This window comes from Salmo trutta, unplaced genomic scaffold (assembly GCF_901001165.1).
Source record: "Salmo trutta unplaced genomic scaffold, fSalTru1.1, whole genome shotgun sequence".
Taxonomy (NCBI): Eukaryota; Metazoa; Chordata; class Actinopteri; order Salmoniformes; family Salmonidae; genus Salmo; species Salmo trutta.
The window spans coordinates 385,552-404,415 of NW_021822521.1; the positions used below are offsets into that span (position 1 = coordinate 385,552).

The following is an 18,864-nucleotide window of genomic DNA, read 5'->3' on the forward strand; positions in this document are numbered from 1 at the left end:
GATGGAGAGAGAGACAGGTGATCATGTAGAAAGAGGAGGTTGACTGGCTCAGTAATAGAGACAGGTGATCATGTAGAAAGAGGAGGTTGACTGGCTCAGTAATAGAGACAGAGAGACAGGTGATCATGTAGAAAGAGGAGGTTGACTGGCTCAGTGACAGAGACAGAGAGACAGGTGATCATGTAGAAAGAGGAGGTTGACTGGCTCAGTAATAGAGACAGGTGATCCTGTAGAAAGAGGAGGTTGACTGGCTCAGTAATAGAGACAGAGAGACAGGTGATCCTGTAGAAAGAGGAGGTTGACTGGCTCAGTAATAGAGACAGGGAGACAGGTGATCCTGTAGAAAGAGGAGGTTGACTGGCTCAGTAACAGAGACAGAGAGACAGGTGATCCTGTAGAAAGAGGAGAGTGACTGGCTCAGTAACAGAGACAGAGAGACAGGTGATCATGTAGAAAGAGAAGGTTGACTGGCTCAGTGATAGAGACAGGTGATCCTGTAGAAAGAGGAGGTTGACTGGTTCAGTAATAGAGACAGGTGATCCTGTAGAAAGAGGAGGTTTACTGGCTCAGTAACAGAGACAGAGAGGCAGGTGATCCTGTAGAAAGAGGAGGTTGACTGGTTCAGTAATAGAGACAGAGAGACAGGTGATCCTGTAGAAAGAGGAGGTTGACTGGTTCAGTAATAGAGACAGGTGATCCTGTAGAAAGAGGAGGTTGACCGGCTCAGTGATAGAGACAGGTGATCCTGTAGATAGAGGAGGTTGACTGGCTCAGTAATAGAGACAGAGAGACAGGTGATCCTGTAGAAAGAGGAGGTTGACTGGCTCAGTAATAGAGACAGGTGATCCTGTAGAAAGAGGAGGTTGACTGGCTCAGTAATAGAGACAGAGAGACAGGTGATCCTGTAGAAAGAGGAGGTTGACTGGCTCAGTAATAGAGACAGAGAGGCAGGTGATCCTGTAGAAAGAGGAGGTTGACTGGCTCAGTAATAGAGACAGAGAGACAGGTGATCCTGTAGAAAGAGGAGGTTGACTGGCTCAGTAACAGCTCTACACCCTGCTGTATTTTAGTCTCTCTGTCACACAGAAGAAGCCCAGTTCCAGCAGCAGCCTGGGTAGAGGACAGAGAGCAGCAGGACAGAGAGCAGCAGGACAGAGAGCGTCTAGTGGGTGTGCACGTGACATTGGTATGCCGCGCATGTGTGCAATACATGCCACCGGTGTGCGTGGGTGTGTATCTGGGTCGATGATTGTGTGGTGTGTATCTGGGTCGAGGATTGTGTGTGCTGTATGTGTGATTGGTGTGTGTGTGTGTGTGTGTGTGTGTGTGTGTGTGTGTGTGTGTGTGTGTGTGTGTGTGTGCTGTATGTGTGATTGGTATGTGTGATTGGTGTGTGTGTGTGTGTGTGTGTGTGTGTGTGTGTGTGTGTGTATCTGGGTCGAGGATTGTGTGTGCTGTATGTATGAATGTAGGTCAGTTCACACACCGTTGTCCAGAGGTGAGCAGCTGATCTGTCTAGAACCCCCTGACCAGAGACCAGAGGCATGACGTCCATCTGTCTCTGAGCAGGGATTCACCCTGTAGTGGAACCACCTCTCAGCACAACTCAGCTGGAAAACTCAGCTGGAAAACATCTCCTAAGCTGCAGTAGTACAGTAACATTACTGTCACCAGACTCAGAACATTCACTCTGTAGCCATGCAGGTGGTCATGCCCTGTACATGAGTAACTGCTGGGACTTCCTCCTTTTAACTCCTAGTGGAGTCAAGGGCCTATTGGAGATGGATTCACCTCCTCAGTGTTCTACCAGGCTAATCCCAATGACTGTCCTGTTACTGTACAGAGAGGAATTCCACCAGGCCTGATAAGAGAAGACTTTCACCGTGTTCCTCCCCACTGCTGACCTTGGCAACCAGACCACAGCTGACCTCTGACGAAAGAGAGACTAACATCCTATAATGATCTACTGTGACCAAACACTCAGTCATGTCACCGTGACAACACAAGTCCTTTCAGTCAGTCATGTGAGCCAGACCAGGGCACATCCTAAAACGGCAGCTTATTCCCTATTCCCTGTGTCTGTCATTTGAGGATCATGGGGCACGAAGCACGCGTTTCTCACAGATAAATGTGACGTGTTTTTTTATGAAACTGGTTGTGCGATGAAAACATTTCCAAAGTTAACTCAATCTTCTGTCAATCTGAAATACTGGGAGCCAAGTAAAGTCTCTGCTAAACTTTCAAACGTGTGTGTGTGTGTGTGTGTGTGTGTTTGGTTTTCCCATCCTTGTGGGGACCAGAAATCCTCACAAGGACAGTAAAACAAGGAAAATTTGGACAAGTGTGGAAATTTTAGGCTTAGGGGGTTAAGTTTACAATTAGGGTTAAGAATTAAGGTTATCAAAAATAAGATTTAGAATGGAAATCAATTGTTTCGTCCCAACAAGGATAGTAAAATAAATGTGTGTGTGTGTGTGTGTGTGTGTGTGTGTGTAAAAACAGGACAGATCCAATCCAAGTGGGTGATGATGATGATACCAGTATGCCCTTGATCCCTGTCTGACCAGAGAAGACACCGTGTTCCCTGACTAAAATAGGATCCTTACAGCATGCCCTTTGGAAGAGAGGACCCAATGTGACTGCCCACCATGTGTTAACATCAACACTCCAAGTCTCCTCTTTCACCTAACAAAGTCAACTTAGAAATTACAGAGCCATATAATTAAAGCAGCAACTGACAACAGCGCAAAATGTTACTACCACGATAGGTAATTATTGTGTAACTACCATTTGACCATATTACCATGTAAATCCTCAGTGAATACCAGGTTGGGATAAATAGTAGACTAGTAGAACAAAGTACAGCATGAGCCAAAGATTCATCTTTCATAACTGCTTCTTCAAAAATGGTCTATAATTACATTCGCTTAGGGAAGTGGTTCCCAAACTGCAGGACTAACCTTACTCAGGACTCAGTGATATGTCATTTCATCAGTGTGACAGGTGGGGTACTGACCGTGACCTTGTTAGTTCGGATGTCTCAAAAAAAATATTATAAAAAATCCAACAGATGAAAACGCTCCTTCCACTCACCATGCTGCATGATCCCGTGTTCTAGAAGCCTCCGTCCAAGATGCTCCGCCTCCTCTCGGGTCGCCATCTCTCCCTCCGCCAGCAGCCAATCAACAAGCTCGGAGGCCACCAGCGTCCGTTCAAACGTCTCACCCTCTTCTTCCCGAGTCGCTAGGATGGACGTCTCTGTGTTCATCATCAGTCTGTTGAGAAGGACAGATTTATATTGACTAGTCGCTAGGATGGACGTCTCTGTGATCCTCATCAGTCTGTTGAGAAGGACAGATTTATATAGACTAGTCGCTAGGATGGACGTCTCTGTGTTCCTCAGTCTGTTGAGAAGGACAGATTTATATTGACTAGTCGCTAGGATGGACGTCTCTGTGATCCTCATCAGTCTGTTGAGAAGGACAGATTTATATAGACTAGTCGCTAGGATGGACGTCTCTGTGATCCTCATCAGTCTGTTGAGAAGGACAGATTTATATAGACTAGTCGCTAGGATGGACGTCTCTGTGATCCTCATCAGTCTGTTGAGAAGGACAGATTTATATAGACTAGTCGCTAGGATGGACGTCTCTGTGATCCTCATCAGTCTGTTGAGAAGGACAGATTTATATAGACTAGTCGCTAGGATGGACGTCTCTGTGTTCCTCAGTCTGTTGAGAAGGACAGATTTAGATAAACTACTTTATATGACGTGTAAATCAGTTGTACGTTGTTTTCCATCCTGATTCAACACAAAAAGACTTTTCCCCATCAACCTCTTTCTAAATAGTTCTGTGCAGGCTTTTGCTCCGACCAATAACACCTGATTTAGCTAATGAATGACTAAGTAAAAATCAGGTGTGTTAGCGTAGGGTTGGAATCAAAACCTTGCTGATGGGTAGTTCCCATGTCCCAAGGAGGAGGGTAGCTTGGCCACCCCTGTACTATTTATAAAGCTGAACTTCCAGGAAGAGCACTAGGACTTAAGGTCAACAAGTTCAGTTAACCACAGCAGTCTCCTACTGAGTGATCCTGGTACAAGATGGATGTCAGTTAACCACAGCAGTCTCCTACTGAGTGATCCTGGTACAAGATGGATGTCAGTTAACCACAGCAGCCTCCTACTGAGTGATCCTGGTACAAGATGGATGTCAGTTAACCACAGCAGCCTCCTACTGAGTGATCCTGGTACAAGATGGATGTCAGTTAACCACAGCAGTCTCCTACTGAGTGATCCTGGTACAAGATGGATGTCAGTTAACCACAGCAGTCTCCTACTGAGTGATCCTGGTACAAGATGGATGTCAGTTAACCACAGCAGCCTCCTACTGAGTGATCCTGGTACAAGATGGATGTCAGTTAACCACAGCAGCCTCCTACTGAGTGATCCTGGTACAAGATGGATGTCAGTTAACCACAGCAGTCTCCTACTGAGTGATCCTGGTACAAGATGGATGTCAGTTAACCACAGCAGCCTCCTACTGAGTGATGCTGGTACAAGATGGATGTCAGTTAACCACAGCAGCCTCCTACTGAGTGATGCTGGTACAAGATAAATATCCCAAGAAGGGTGGAATCCCAACAGACAGAGAATACACGTGCCATGTTTGGCGCGCACACACACACACACACACACACACACACACACACACACACACACAGTAAATATCAAACCCGTGTGGGAACAGGTGGAGCTACGATGGGAATATACAGTATGAACTATAATGTACATGTTACTGCTTGCATTGAGACAAAGGCAGACCACGTCATCATGGTGTGGCTACAGTACAGCTTGTTTTCTCCAAGGCAGGGCACCGATTCCTTCTTTACAGCTGAATTCCTCTTTCCATAGGATGCAATGACGTGTGACGTTTCACCACCTTATCACTGAGTCAACTAACCCACCCATTAACCTCACCTTAGTCTGGATGCTTGACATGTGAAAGATTACCAAATCGACCTCTGACCCACACACCCAGGATACATCCCAAATTGCACCCTATTCCCTATATAGTGCACTACTTTTGACCAAGGTAAGTAATAGTGTGCCTTTCAGAATGCAGCATGAATCCACATCTGATCTAAACCACCTAGGCAGGTCTGGCCAGTCATTAAACAGGACAACTCTGCAACTTTATAACCAGTTATTATGTTGTTAGTGTACATCCACTACTGTAAGATTGGATACACATTGATGTTTTATCGTTTATTAGCCATACTGCACAATTCCTTGTTTTTGCCATTTTGGAAAGATCTGTAATTCTCCTCCCATGATGCAATGCTCTGCTTAGTTAGCTGCCTGCAGTAAGCATAGCTGGCTAGTAAGCCAAGACAAAGCTTATTCTAAATATATTGCTTGTGTCATAAGTTATGAGTGCATTGCACATTACTTTTGGGTTGTAATCATATATGCTTGCATGAAAGTCATGCCCGATATATGTTCATGTCATTATCACCAATCACCAATCAACACAAAAAATGTATTTAAATACTAACTATGCTAGATAAGTTACTGTATCTAGTTAGCATGCAAGCTAGCCCGACTGCTACATCCCAAATAATTGTGTTTGCAACAATAAAGGCAGAGTTTCATCTTAGCGACTGTCTTAAACAACATGTAGGCCTGTTCTAACACAACATTTATGAAATTTACAGGCAAATCACTATGGAATCCTAGTCTCGCAGAATGCATCTTTGGTGCTAACGTTAGCAATGCTAGCTAACTAAGTAGCTAAACCGGCTGCATCTGAAATAAAGTGTTTTCAACGATAACAGCCAAATACAGCCTCTGTAAATGTCCAAGAAACCATCCATCCAACAACACTGTGGGCCTATTGGAACTATATAATAAAAAGTATGAAGTTTACAAGCAATTCACTACGAAAACATAGGTTATTTGGAAAGGGCAAAATGGCCGCCGGAGCGGCAACTTCATTGGTGATGGTAGGAGTGGTTTTGCCGAATGGACTCAGAGTTTGAGCCTTGAACAACAGAAGAAAATTGGAGTAAGCTGACTATAAATATCATCATATACATTCTTTTGAAAAATCAAAAATTGCTATCTAGAGCCAATAACAGTTCTTTGCCTGGCCACATAGGAGAAGCTTTTGAAGAATCCTTTTTGGTTCCCGGTAGAACTCTTTCCACGGAAGATTCTATATGGAACCCAAAAAGAGTTCTACCTGGAACCAAAAAAGGTTCTCCTATGGGGACACCGAAGAACCCTTTAGGAACCCCTTTTCTAAGAGTGTAGGTTTTTCAGCATCTGTTTAAAATATTTCCAGGTGTTAGACAAAGACAACCAGAGCAACATATTGTAGGGAGGTCCAATATGATTAGCCATGTGTCTGTGACCAATAACATTTTATTTGATTGATGATCAGAAAACTACATATAGGTCGCTGAAAATCATTTATTGTATTAGTCATCTCAGGGGTCCTACTTGAAAACGTCACAGAGAAACAATCTCCGGTATTGCTCACCACTAAACAGTCGACAGACATGAAATCATAAAATTACACTAAACTGTGTAGGTCGTCACCAAATACTTGACAATAACAAGCCACATGTTAAAAGTGGTGTAGTTGTCCTTTAATGTACAGTAAATATGCTCTGCTGTTAATCTACCACAGCCGTCACATGGTAATGGATGTCCTGAACTTTACTGGGACACACAACCTGTTCTATCCTACATACAAGCTGCGTCCCAAATGACAACCTACACCAAGTTTACAAAACATTAGGAACACCTTCCTAATATTGTGTTGCACCCCCTTTTGCCTGCAGAACAGCCTCAATTGGTTGGGGCATGTGACTCTACAAGGTGTCGAAAGCATTCCATATTGACTCCAATGCTTCCCACAGTTGTGTCAAGTTGGCTGGATGTCCTTTGGGTGGTGGACCATTCTTGATACACACGGGAAACTGTTGAGCGTTAAAAACCCAGCAGCATTGAAGTTCTTGACGTGCCTGGCACCTACTACCACTCCCCGTTCAAAGGCACTTTGAGCTTTTGTCTTGCCCATTTACCCTCAATGACACACGCACACTCCATGTCTCAATTATCTTTAAAAAAATCATCAATAAGTCAATAATCATCAATAAGTGATCATAGCTTTCACCTGGATTCATCTGGTCAGTCTGTCATGGAAAGTTCAGGTGTTCCTAATGTTTTGTCCACTCGGTGTATTCCCATCTAGGGCCTTTAGAGCTCTGGTCAGAAGTAGTGCACTGTGTAGGGGATAGGGTGCCAACACTGTCTCCTGTGACTGTCAGACTGACAGCTTTAGTCCTACCAGCCCAACTAGCAGGATTAAACACGTGCCTGAATCACGCCAAGGTCTGAGCTCCATCCTTCAAAAACTCCTTCAAAACAATTATTTGTATTTCTTATCAACAGAACAGTAAATAAAAGTTTGCAGAGTTTGACCCGGCTGGTACCAAGATATAAAACAAATCAGGCACAGCAGGATTACACTACTGAATGGTCCACAGAAAAGCTTGTCCACATTCCCACTCCAGTCTGTTCCGTTCCGTTCAATAAACTTTAATCATCCCAAGCGGGCAGTTAGACAGTGACAGCCATGAGTCAACACATAACAGGATACATGGATACTGTACTACCCTGGAACAGGAGCCCTGCTCGCTGTAAGCAGATGAACTCTTACACTGTGGAATGTTAAATTACCCCTGTAGACTTCCCAACGTTTAATTACCACTGTAGACTTCCCAACGTTTAATTACCACTGTAGACTTCCCAACGTTTAATTACCACTGTAGACTTCCCAACGTTAAATTACCACTGTAGACTTCCCAACGTTAAATTACCACTGTAGACTTCCCAACGTTAAATTACCACTGTAGACTTCCCAACGTTTAATTACCACTGTAGACTTCCCAACAATTAATTACCACTGTAGACTTCCCAACGTTAAATAACCACTGTAGACTTCCCAACGTTAAATTACCACTGTAGACTTCCCAACGTTAAATTACCACTGTAGACTTCCCAACAATTAATTACCACTGTAGACTTCCCAACGTTAAATTACCACTGTAGACTTCCCAACGTTAAATTACCACTGTAGACTTCCCAACAATTAATTACCACTGTAGACTTCCCAACGTTAAATTACCACTGTAGACTTCCCAACGTTAAATTACCACTGTAGACTTCCCAACGTTAAATTACCACTGTAGACTTCCCAACAATTAATTACCACTGTAGACTTCCCAACGTTAAATAACCACTGTGCACTGTAGACTTCACAACTCCTTCAAATGAGACAAGTGGAAACATTATGGTTAAACTGCTTGTGAAGGAGGAAGCAAGTCACCACCATTACCACCGCCCAGGCCTGGGCTGAGACCACCCTGCTTGTTGTGAGAAGGAAATGTTGATTCTCCAAAGTGTTCGTTCACCACCCTCTAAACACTATAGGCCCATTTACCAGGCAACCAGGAACTAAAGTTTATCTTCACCCTGGTTGTTCAGGCAGGAAGACAATAGTCAGTCAAACAAGGTGGTTAAATATCGCCTTGAGATTGTCCCCGTTGACTTATCCCCGTTGCTTCGAGACTGTGCACAACAACAATACAACAGCTCTTCTTGTACTGGGAACTTGGGCAGGGATTCCAGGACACACACACTGCACAGGTAGTTTGTTTGTAGCTGTGCTTGTTTGAATCGTGGCCCCAGTCTCTAGTCTGGTGAGTGTGAAGACTGAGGTGTAGCCTGCATACTTCCACCAGGCTGTGTGTCCCTCTACCATGGTGACTACATAAATACACCCTAACACTGGCCCTGCCTGTCTTCCTGTTACACCACACACAGCTCAGCGGGAGGATGGCTCAACCACCACAGGGGCTGGAGCTGCAGCAGGAGCAGGAGCTGGAGCAGGAGCTGGCACAAAGAAGGCTTCTGTGGAGCTGGCAGATAGCTACAACACAGACAGACAGTATTACTGAACTAGAGAGGCACTAGACCTACATTCTGCAGGCGTGTAAAACTGCAAGGGAGGCCAGCCTGAGGAGAGGGGGCAGGGAGGCTAGCCTTAAAGAAAAAAACAAGAGAGACACTTGCATTCTTACTGCGTAGTAAGTTAGGTAGTAGCAGCCAATACAAGATGCCTGAGGGTGAATTTCAACATACTGCCTTCCAAACAATGTTCACAACTAATCAACATACTGAACTACAACAGAAACACTTTCTCTGGGCAACAGGGATAACAATAACTGTCTCTGTCATGAGCGGAGTGTACTATTTAAGTAGTTAGTTAACGCATTGTAACAAAGCGTTTACTTTTTGCACCCCAGTATCTCTACTTGCACATCATCATCTGCACATCCATCACTCCAGTGTTAATTGCTAAATTGTAATTATTTTGCCACTATGGCCTATTTATTGCCTTACCTCCTTACTACATTTGCACACACTGTATATAGCCTTTTCTATTGTGTAATTGACTGTACGTTTGTTTATTCCATGTGTAACTCTGTTGTTGTTTGTGTCGCACTGCTTTGCTTTATCTTGTCCAGGTCGCAGTTGTAAATGAGAACCTGTTCTCAACTGGCATACCCCACACTAAGCCAACTCCAGACCACTCATCCCCCTTGGCGAAGTGATATTATTAATGACAAAATACTGTATCGAATTGTTTTGATAATATCGCACTATTATTTTTGTGCTAGTTGGCTGTACCTGCACCAAAACTCCAGTATTTTTCCTTCATAACTTGTTCTCCATCTTCTTTTTAAACAGGGAGACAATTTGTTTTCAGCACTTTTATGTCCATGACTGATCAAAACTTGTTTTCTAGAGAGACAGAGACAGAGACAGAGAGAGAGATGACTATAGCTGGCAGAGTGACTGTATGAGATCTATCTGGTTGAGGAGGGGGTTTCTATGGAAACTATTAGGCTCTAACCACTCTCGCCTGCCTGCTGAACAACACCATGTACTAGACTGGTAAAAACACCACAAACAAGATGCCTACCCCCTAAAAATAACTGTTCAGAACATATTTCATTGATTGTATATAACGAGTAAGCACTCGCTGTAATGAGTAAAAGCTTTTTACTTGGTTTTTCCCCTGGATATCATTTCTCTCTCCATCAACAGATCAAAAGACAATCTGGGTTCATTGAATTGAATGATAAACTAATATATTATCACTTGAAAGAAAACCTACTTTTCATATATCCGTTGTCCCCTCATGAAGACCTTGGCTTCGTTGTCCAGCGGAAACGTCCCGTCATCTTTCCTGAAGCGATAGAACAGCTTCATGTCTTTGAACTCCTTGTGCTCGTCACAAACTGCAACACAAAAAGAGGAACAATGTTTGTTTACATTTAGTGAACTGACAATTGCGTCATCTTTTCCCCCACACTAACAGCCCACTAAACAGAGCTGAGTAAGCTAACTGCTAATGGCATCATCTTTTCCCCCACACTAACAGCCCACTAAACAGAGCTGAGTTAGCTAACTGCTAATGGCATCATCTTTATCCCCCACACTAACAGCCCACTAAACAGAGCTGAGTTAGCTAACTGCTAATGGCATCATCTTTTCCCCCCCACACTAACAGCCCACTAAACAGAGCTGAGTAAGCTAACTGCTAATGGCATCATCTTTTCCCCCCACACTAACAGCCCACTAAACAGAGCTGAGTAAGCTAACTGCTAATGGCATCATCTTTATCCCCACACTAACAGCCCACTAAACAGAGCTGAGTAAGCTAACTGCTAATGGCATCATCTTTATCCCCACACTAACAGCCCACTAAACAGAGCTGAGTTAGCTAACTGCTAATGGCATCATCTTTATCCCCACACTAACAGCCCACTAAACAGAGCTGAGTTAGCTAACTGCTAATGGCATCATCTTTATCCCCCACACTAACAGCCCACTAAACAGAGCTGAGTTAGCTAACTGCTAATGGCATCATCTTTATCCCCCACACTAACAGCCCACTAAACAGAGCTGAGTTAGCTAACTGCTAATGGCATCATCTTTATCCCCACACTAACAGCCCACTAAACAGAGCTGAGTTAGCTAACTGCTAATGGCATCATCTTTATCCCCACACTAAGAGCCCACTAAACAGAGCTGAGTTAGCTAACTGCATCATCTTTATCCCCACACTAACAGCCCACTAAACAGAGCTGAGTTAGCTAACTGCTAATGGCATCATCTTTATCCCCCACACTAACAGCCCACTAAACAGAGCTGAGTTAGCTAACTGCTAATGGCATCATCTTTTCCCCCCACACTAACAGCCCACTAAACAGAGCTGAGATAGCTAACTGCTAATGGCATCATCTTTATCCCCACACTAACAGCCCACTAAACAGAGCTGAGTTAGCTAACTGCATCACCTTTATCCCCCACACTAACAGCCCACTAAACAGAGCTGAGTTAGCTAACTGCTAATGGCATCATCTTTATCCCCACACTAACAGCCCACTAAACAGAGCTGAGTTAGCTAACTGCATCACCTTTATCCCCCACACTAACAGCCCACTAAACAGAGCTCAGTTAGCTAACTGCTAATGGCATCATCTTTATCCCCCACACTAACAGCCCACTAAACAGAGCTGAGTTAGCTAACTGCTAATGGCATCATCTTTATCCCCCACTAACAGCCCACTAAACAGAGCTGAGTTAGCTAACTGCATCATCTTTATCCCCCACACTAACAGCCCACTAAACAGAGCTCAGTTAGCTAACTGCTAATGGCATCATCTTTATCCCCCACACTAACAGCCCACTAAACAGAGCTGAGTTAGCTAACTGCTAATGGCATCATCTTTATCCCCCACTAACAGCCCACTAAACAGAGCTGAGTTAGCTAACTGCATCATCTTTATCCCCCACACTAACAGCCCACTAAACAGAGCTGAGTTAGCTAACTGCTAATGGCATCATCTTTATCCCCACACTAACAGCCCACTAAACAGAGCTGAGTTAGCTAACTGCTAATGGCATCATCTTTTCCCCCCACACTAACAGCCCACTAAACAGAGGCGAGTTTACCCGAAAGCTTCGCGGTTAATAATGCCATTACGTTTCTCTCGACAACCCAGTGCCAGTCAATCCTCTGAAGTGAACAAAATTTGCCAAATGAAGCACTTTGCTGATCTTTGAGTGGTGAGGTCTGAATTTAAAGTGTTATGTTAGCTACTCCGCTTTGTGGAAACTCATAGGTCATCAGACAGAAGCTATACACTGTGTATCCTTGATATATATATATATATATATATATAAAAATAAACCTCCAACAAGACATTGTTGTACTAGGCTACATCCAAACCGGCTGAGAAAAAGACAACCAACAGCACTAGAGAAAGAGAGGATTTGTCTCTTCACATTAAAATGGAAGAACATTAGGTACTAAACAAAACAACGTTTGAAACAGGCAGGGACAATCTGCATACAGAAAAACAAATCAATAAACCTGATGCAAAACATTCTGTTGAGTTCCCTAATGAACGACAACCAGATAGAAGTCATGTCAGAAGGCTGTAGAGAAGCAGGTTTGTTATTGTTATTTTCCTGCTGCTCTTTAATGACTTGTTACTTTTATTTCTTATTCTTATATTTTGTATTTTTTAAACTGCATTGTTGGTTCGGGTCTCGTAAGTAAGCATTTCACTTTAAGGTACACCTGTTGTATTCGGCGCTTGTGACGAATACAATTTTATTTGAAGTCTGTAGAGAAGCAGGATCTGGCTGTTCCCAGAAAACCCCAAGCTCAGAGGAGTATTAATTAGGGCGCACCATAACAAAACGCTTAGCAATGGAAAACGAAAATGAGTGTTTCTTATTGGACAGGTCCAGGAAATCTCTCCCCGTTTCCTTCCATTTGGTTCCTAATGAACACAGCCCAGACGTGTCTGGTCATGTCAGAAGGCCCTACCGTGATGGATGATGCTTTGATCCAGGAGTTTCTGCATGATCTTGATGGCTGTGTCTCTGTCTGACGCCTCCTTGTGCTCCAGCAGCCAGTCGATCAGCTCCTTGGCCACAAAGCAGTTGGGATACGTCCTCAGGTGATGCCTGCGGTCCTTAACCACCTTCCCTTCATGGAGACGCAGCCTGTGGTTTGAAAAACACAACGTCAGGCTATTGACAAATTGTAGCCTCTCCCCCTCCGTCATATACTGTAACTATAGTACACTTGTTCAGGAAAAGATTAGGCCTACAGCTAGTAATGTAGACTATTCTTACATCGTCTGTGGAACACCACAACGTCAGGCTATTGACATACAGTAGTGTAGCTTCTCTCTCTCCGTCATGTGTTGTAACTGTATTTACACTTGTTATTATGTAGCCTAGTGACATACCGCTCTCCCTCTCAATTCAAAGGGCTTTATTGGCATTGAAAACATGTTAACATTGCCAAAGCAAGTGAAATAGATAATATACAAACGTGAAATAAACAATAAAATGAACAGTAAACACACACAGAAGTTCCAAAAGAATAAAGACATTACAAATGTCATATTATGTCTACACCCCCCCTGTATGCATGTACAGTCTTTTAGCTTTAGCTGTTCGGTCACTCGTCTGTACTCCATGTTCACTCTCTCAGGAAGGACATGCATGTACATGTATTGTGTATTCGTAGCACATGTTCCAGTTTCTTGGTGGTTGTCACCAAGAGGAAGTGCCAACAAACAGTGTGGTGCACATTGGTGGCCTCTGAACTGTGGTTATGTTAGATAGTCAGTTACACAACAGCATGCTGACTCACAGTATAGGCTGTTTTTTTCCCTTTTAAGTCAATAAGTTACACTTGTTTTATATCCTTCATTTTAAAATTGTTCATTTGAAGTTATGTAACGAGGATATTCAGAGCATTCTGCTTATGAGTGCAGTGTGTATGGATTATCAATGTGTTATGAACCTCTGTAACCTAGTGGGTTTTGCTCCTCAGATAAAGTGTTAGCGGGTAGGACATCTGTCAGTACTGCGTTAGTTAGACAGGTCTGAGGAGGATGTGTAGGGATGAATTAGGATTGTGTTATGGTTTCCTTATGTAGGTACAGTGCTAGTCATAAGTTTGGATACACCTACTCATATCAGGATATTTATTTTTACTATTTTCTACATTTGTAGAATAATAGTGAAGAAATCAAAACTATGAAATAACACATATGGAAGTATATAGTAACCCCCCAAAAAAGTGTTAAACAAATCAAAATATATTTGATATTCTTCAAATTAGCCACCATTTGCCTTGATGACAGCATTGCACACTGTAGGCATTCTCTCCAGGTAGTCACCTGGAATGCATTTCAATTAACAGGTGTGCTTTGTTAAGTTAATTTCTGGAACTTCTTTCCTTCTTACTGCGTTTGAGCCAATCAGATGTGTTGTGACGAAGTAGGAGTGGTATACAGAAGATAGACCTATTTGGTAAAAGACCAAGTCCATATTATGGCAAGAACAGCTCAAATAAGCAAAGAGAAACAACAGACCATCATTACTTTCAGACATGGAGGTCAGTCAATTTCAAGAACTTTGAAAGCTTTTTAAAGTGCAGTCGCAAAAACCATCAAGTGCTATGATGAAACTGGCTCTCATGATGACCGCCACAGGAAAGGAAGACCCAGAGTTACCTCTGTTGCAGAGGATAAGTTCATTAGAGTTACCAGCCTCAGAAATTGCAGCCCAAATAAATGCTTCAGAGTTCAAGTATCAGACACATCAATTGTTCAGAGGAGACTATGTGAATCAAGCCTTCATGGTCGAATTGCTGCAAAGAAACTAATACTAAAAAGGACACCAATAAGGAGACTTGCTTGGACCAAGAAACACGAACACTGGACATTAGACCGAGTCCAAAATTGAGATTTCTGGTTCCAACCACTGTCATTATGAGACGCAGAGTAGGTGAACGGATGATCTCTGCATGTGTATTTCCCACTGTGAAGCATGGAGGAGGTTGGATGGTGCTTTGCTGGTGACACTGATTTATTTAGAATTCAAGACACACTTAACCAGCATGGCTATCACTGCAGAATGCTGTGGTACGCCATCCCATCTGATTTGGGCTTAGTGGGACTATCATTTGTTTTTCGATTGGACAACGACCCAACACACCTCCAGGCTGTGTAAGGGATATTTGACCAAGAAGGAGAGTGATGGAGTGCTGCATCAGATTACCTGACCTCCACAATCACCCGACCTCAACCCAATTGTGATGGTTTGGGATGAGTCGGACCACAGCGTGAAGGAAAAGCAGCCAACAAGTGCCCAGCATTTGTGGGAACTCCTTCAAGACTGTTGGAAAACCATTCCAGGTGAAGCTGGTTAAGAGAATGCCAAGAGTGTGCAAAGCTGTCATGAAGGCAAAGGGTCGCTACTTTGAAGAATCTACAATATAAAACACTTTTTTCGTTACTACACGATTCCATGTGTGTTATTTCATAGTTTTGATGTCTTGAAAATAGTCAAAATAAAAAACCCTTGAATGAGTAGGTGTTTTCTACTGGTACTGGTTCAGACTGGTACTGTATACTGTTTGTATGCCCTAAAGTAGACAGGCCTGAGGAGGATGGACGGAGGGAGGGAGGGATAAAGTAGACAGGCCTGAGGAGGATGGACGGAGGGAGGGATAAAGTAGACAGGCCTGAGGAGGACGGACGGAGGGAGGGATAAAGTAGACAGGCCTGAGGAGGATGGACGGAGGGAGGGATAAAGTAGACAGGTCTGAGGAGGATGGACGGAGGGAGGGATAAAGTAGACAGGCCTGAGGAGGATGGACGGAGGGAGGGATAAAGTAGACAGGCCTGAGGACGGACGGACGGAGGGAGGGATAAAGTAGACAGGCCTGAGGACGGACGGACGGAGGGAGGGATAAAGTAGACAGGCCTGAGGAGGATGGACGGACGGAGGGAGGGATAAAGTAGACAGGCCTGAGGAGGATGGACGGACGGAGGGAGGGATAAAGTAGACAGGCCTGAGGAGGATGGACGGAGGGAGGGAGGGAGGGATAAAGTAGACAGGCCTGAGGAGGATGGACGGAGGGAGGGAGGGAGGGATAAAGTAGACAGGCCTGAGGAGGATGGACGGAGGGAGGGAGGGAGGGATAAAGTAGACAGGCCTGAGGAGGATGGACGGAGGGAGGGAGGGAGGGATAAAGTAGACAGGCCTGAGGAGGATGGACGGAGGGAGGGAGGGAGGGATAAAGTAGACAGGCCTGAGGATGGACGGAGGGAGGGATAAAGTAGACAGGCCTGAGGAGGATGGACGGAGAGAGGGATAAAGTAGACAGGCCTGAGGAGGATGGACGGAGAGAGGGATAAAGTAGACAGGCCTGAGGAGGATGGACGGAGGGATAAAGTAGACAGGCCTGAGGAGGATGGACGGAGGGAGGGAGGGATAAAGTAGACAGGCCTGAGGAGGACGGACGGAGGGAGGGATAAAGTAGACAGGCCTAAGGAGGACGGACGGAGGGAGGGATAAAGTAGACAGGCCTGAGGAGGACGGACGGAGGGAGGGATAAAGTAGACAGGTCTGAGGAGGATGGACGGAGGGAGGGATAAAGTAGACAGGCCTGAGGAGGATGGACAGAGGGAGGGATAAAGTAGACAGGTCTGAGGAGGATGGACGGAGGGAGGGATAAAGTAGACAGGTCTGAGGAGGATGGACGGAGGGAGGGATAAAGTAGACAGGCCTGAGGAGGATGGACGGAGGGAGGGATAAAGTAGACAGGCCTGAGGAGGATGGACGGAGGGAGGGATAAAGTAGACAGGCCTGAGGAGGATGGACAGAGGGAGGGATAAAGTAGACAGGCCTGAGGACGGACGGACGGAGGGAGGGATAAAGTAGACAGGCCTGAGGAGGACGGACGGAGGGAGGGATGAAGTAGACAGGCCTGAGGAGGATGGACGGAGGGAGGGATAAAGTAGACAGGCCTGAGGAGGATGGACGGAGGGAGGGAGGGAGGGATAAAGTAGACAGGCCTGAGGAGGATGGACGGAGGGAGGGAGGGATAAAGTAGACAGGCCTGAGGATGGACGGAGGGAGGGATAAAGTAGACAGGCCTGAGGAGGATGGACGGAGAGAGGGATAAAGTAGACAGGCCTGAGGAGGATGGACGGAGGGATAAAGTAGACAGGCCTGAGGAGGACGGACGGAGGGAGGGAGGGATAAAGTAGACAGGCCTGAGGAGGACAGACGGAGGGAGGGATAAAGTAGACAGGCCTGAGGAGGACGGACGGAGGGAGGGAGGGATAAAGTAGACAGGCCTGAGGAGGACGGACGGAGGGAGGGAGGGATAAAGTAGACAGGCCTGAGGAGGACGGACGGAGGGAGGGAGGGATAAAGTAGACAGGCCTGAGGAGGACGGACGGAGGGAGGGATAAAGTAGACAGGCCTGAGGAGGATGGACGGAGGGAGGGAGGGATAAAGTAGACAGGCCTGAGGAGGATGGACGGAGGGAGGGAGGGATAAAGTAGACAGGCCTGAGGAGGATGGACGGAGGGAGGGAGGGATAAAGTAGACAGGTCTGAGGAGGACGGACGGAGGGAGGGAGGGATAAAGTAGACAGGTCTGAGGAGGATGGACGGAGGGAGGGAGGGAGGGATAAAGTAGACAGGCCTGAGGAGGATGGACGGAGGGAGGGAGGGAGGGATAAAGTAGACAGGCCTGAGGAGGATGGACGGAGGGAGGGAGGGATAAAGTAGACAGGCCTGAGGATGGACGGAGGGAGGGATAAAGTAGACAGGCCTGAGGAGGATGGACGGAGAGAGGGATAAAGTAGACAGGCCTGAGGAGGATGGACGGAGGGATAAAGTAGACAGGCCTGAGGAGGACGGACGGAGGGAGGGAGGGATAAAGTAGACAGGCCTGAGGAGGACAGACGGAGGGAGGGATAAAGTAGACAGGCCTGAGGAGGACGGACGGAGGGAGGGAGGGATAAAGTAGACAGGCCTGAGGAGGACGGACGGAGGGAGGGAGGGATAAAGTAGACAGGCCTGAGGAGGACGGACGGAGGGAGGGAGGGATAAAGTAGACAGGCCTGAGGAGGACGGACGGAGGGAGGGATAAAGTAGACAGGCCTGAGGAGGATGGACGGAGGGAGGGAGGGATAAAGTAGACAGGCCTGAGGAGGATGGACGGAGGGAGGGAGGGATAAAGTAGACAGGCCTGAGGAGGATGGACGGAGGGAGGGAGGGATAAAGTAGACAGGTCTGAGGAGGACGGACGGAGGGAGGGAGGGATAAAGTAGACAGGTCTGAGGAGGATGGACGGAGGGAGGGAGGGAGGGATAAAGTAGACAGGCCTGAGGAGGATGGACGGAGGGAGGGAGGGAGGGATAAAGTAGACAGGCCTGAGGAGGATGGACGGAGGGAGGGAGGGATAAAGTAGACAGGCCTGAGGATGGACGGAGGGAGGGATAAAGTAGACAGGCCTGAGGAGGATGGACGGAGAGAGGGATAAAGTAGACAGGCCTGAGGAGGATGGACGGAGGGATAAAGTAGACAGGCCTGAGGAGGACGGACGGAGGGAGGGAGGGATAAAGTAGACAGGCCTGAGGAGGACAGACGGAGGGAGGGATAAAGTAGACAGGCCTGAGGAGGACGGACGGAGGGAGGGAGGGATAAAGTAGACAGGCCTGAGGAGGACGGACGGAGGGAGGGAGGGATAAAGTAGACAGGCCTGAGGAGGACGGACGGAGGGAGGGAGGGATAAAGTAGACAGGCCTGAGGAGGACGGACGGAGGGAGGGAGGGATAAAGTAGACAGGCCTGAGGAGGACGGACGGAGGGAGGGATAAAGTAGACAGGCCTGAGG

General features: G+C 45.9%; 1 protein-coding gene across 4 annotated transcripts in view; it reads right to left on the reverse strand.

Moving 5' to 3' along the window:
* LOC115182470 (DEP domain-containing mTOR-interacting protein) overlaps window positions 1-18,864 on the reverse strand; it is a 62,859-nt gene that overhangs the window by 37,990 nt on the left and 6,005 nt on the right. For all 4 annotated transcript variants that reach the window (XM_029744070.1, XM_029744072.1, XM_029744071.1 and 1 more), the window contains 3 exons: window positions 12,978-13,156; window positions 10,251-10,374; window positions 3,094-3,275 (listed from right to left, as the gene is read on the reverse strand). In XM_029744070.1, coding sequence (XP_029599930.1) covers window positions 3,094-3,275; window positions 10,251-10,374; window positions 12,978-13,156 — 485 coding nt within the window. The remainder of the gene's footprint in view (window positions 1-3,093; window positions 3,276-10,250; window positions 10,375-12,977; window positions 13,157-18,864) is intronic.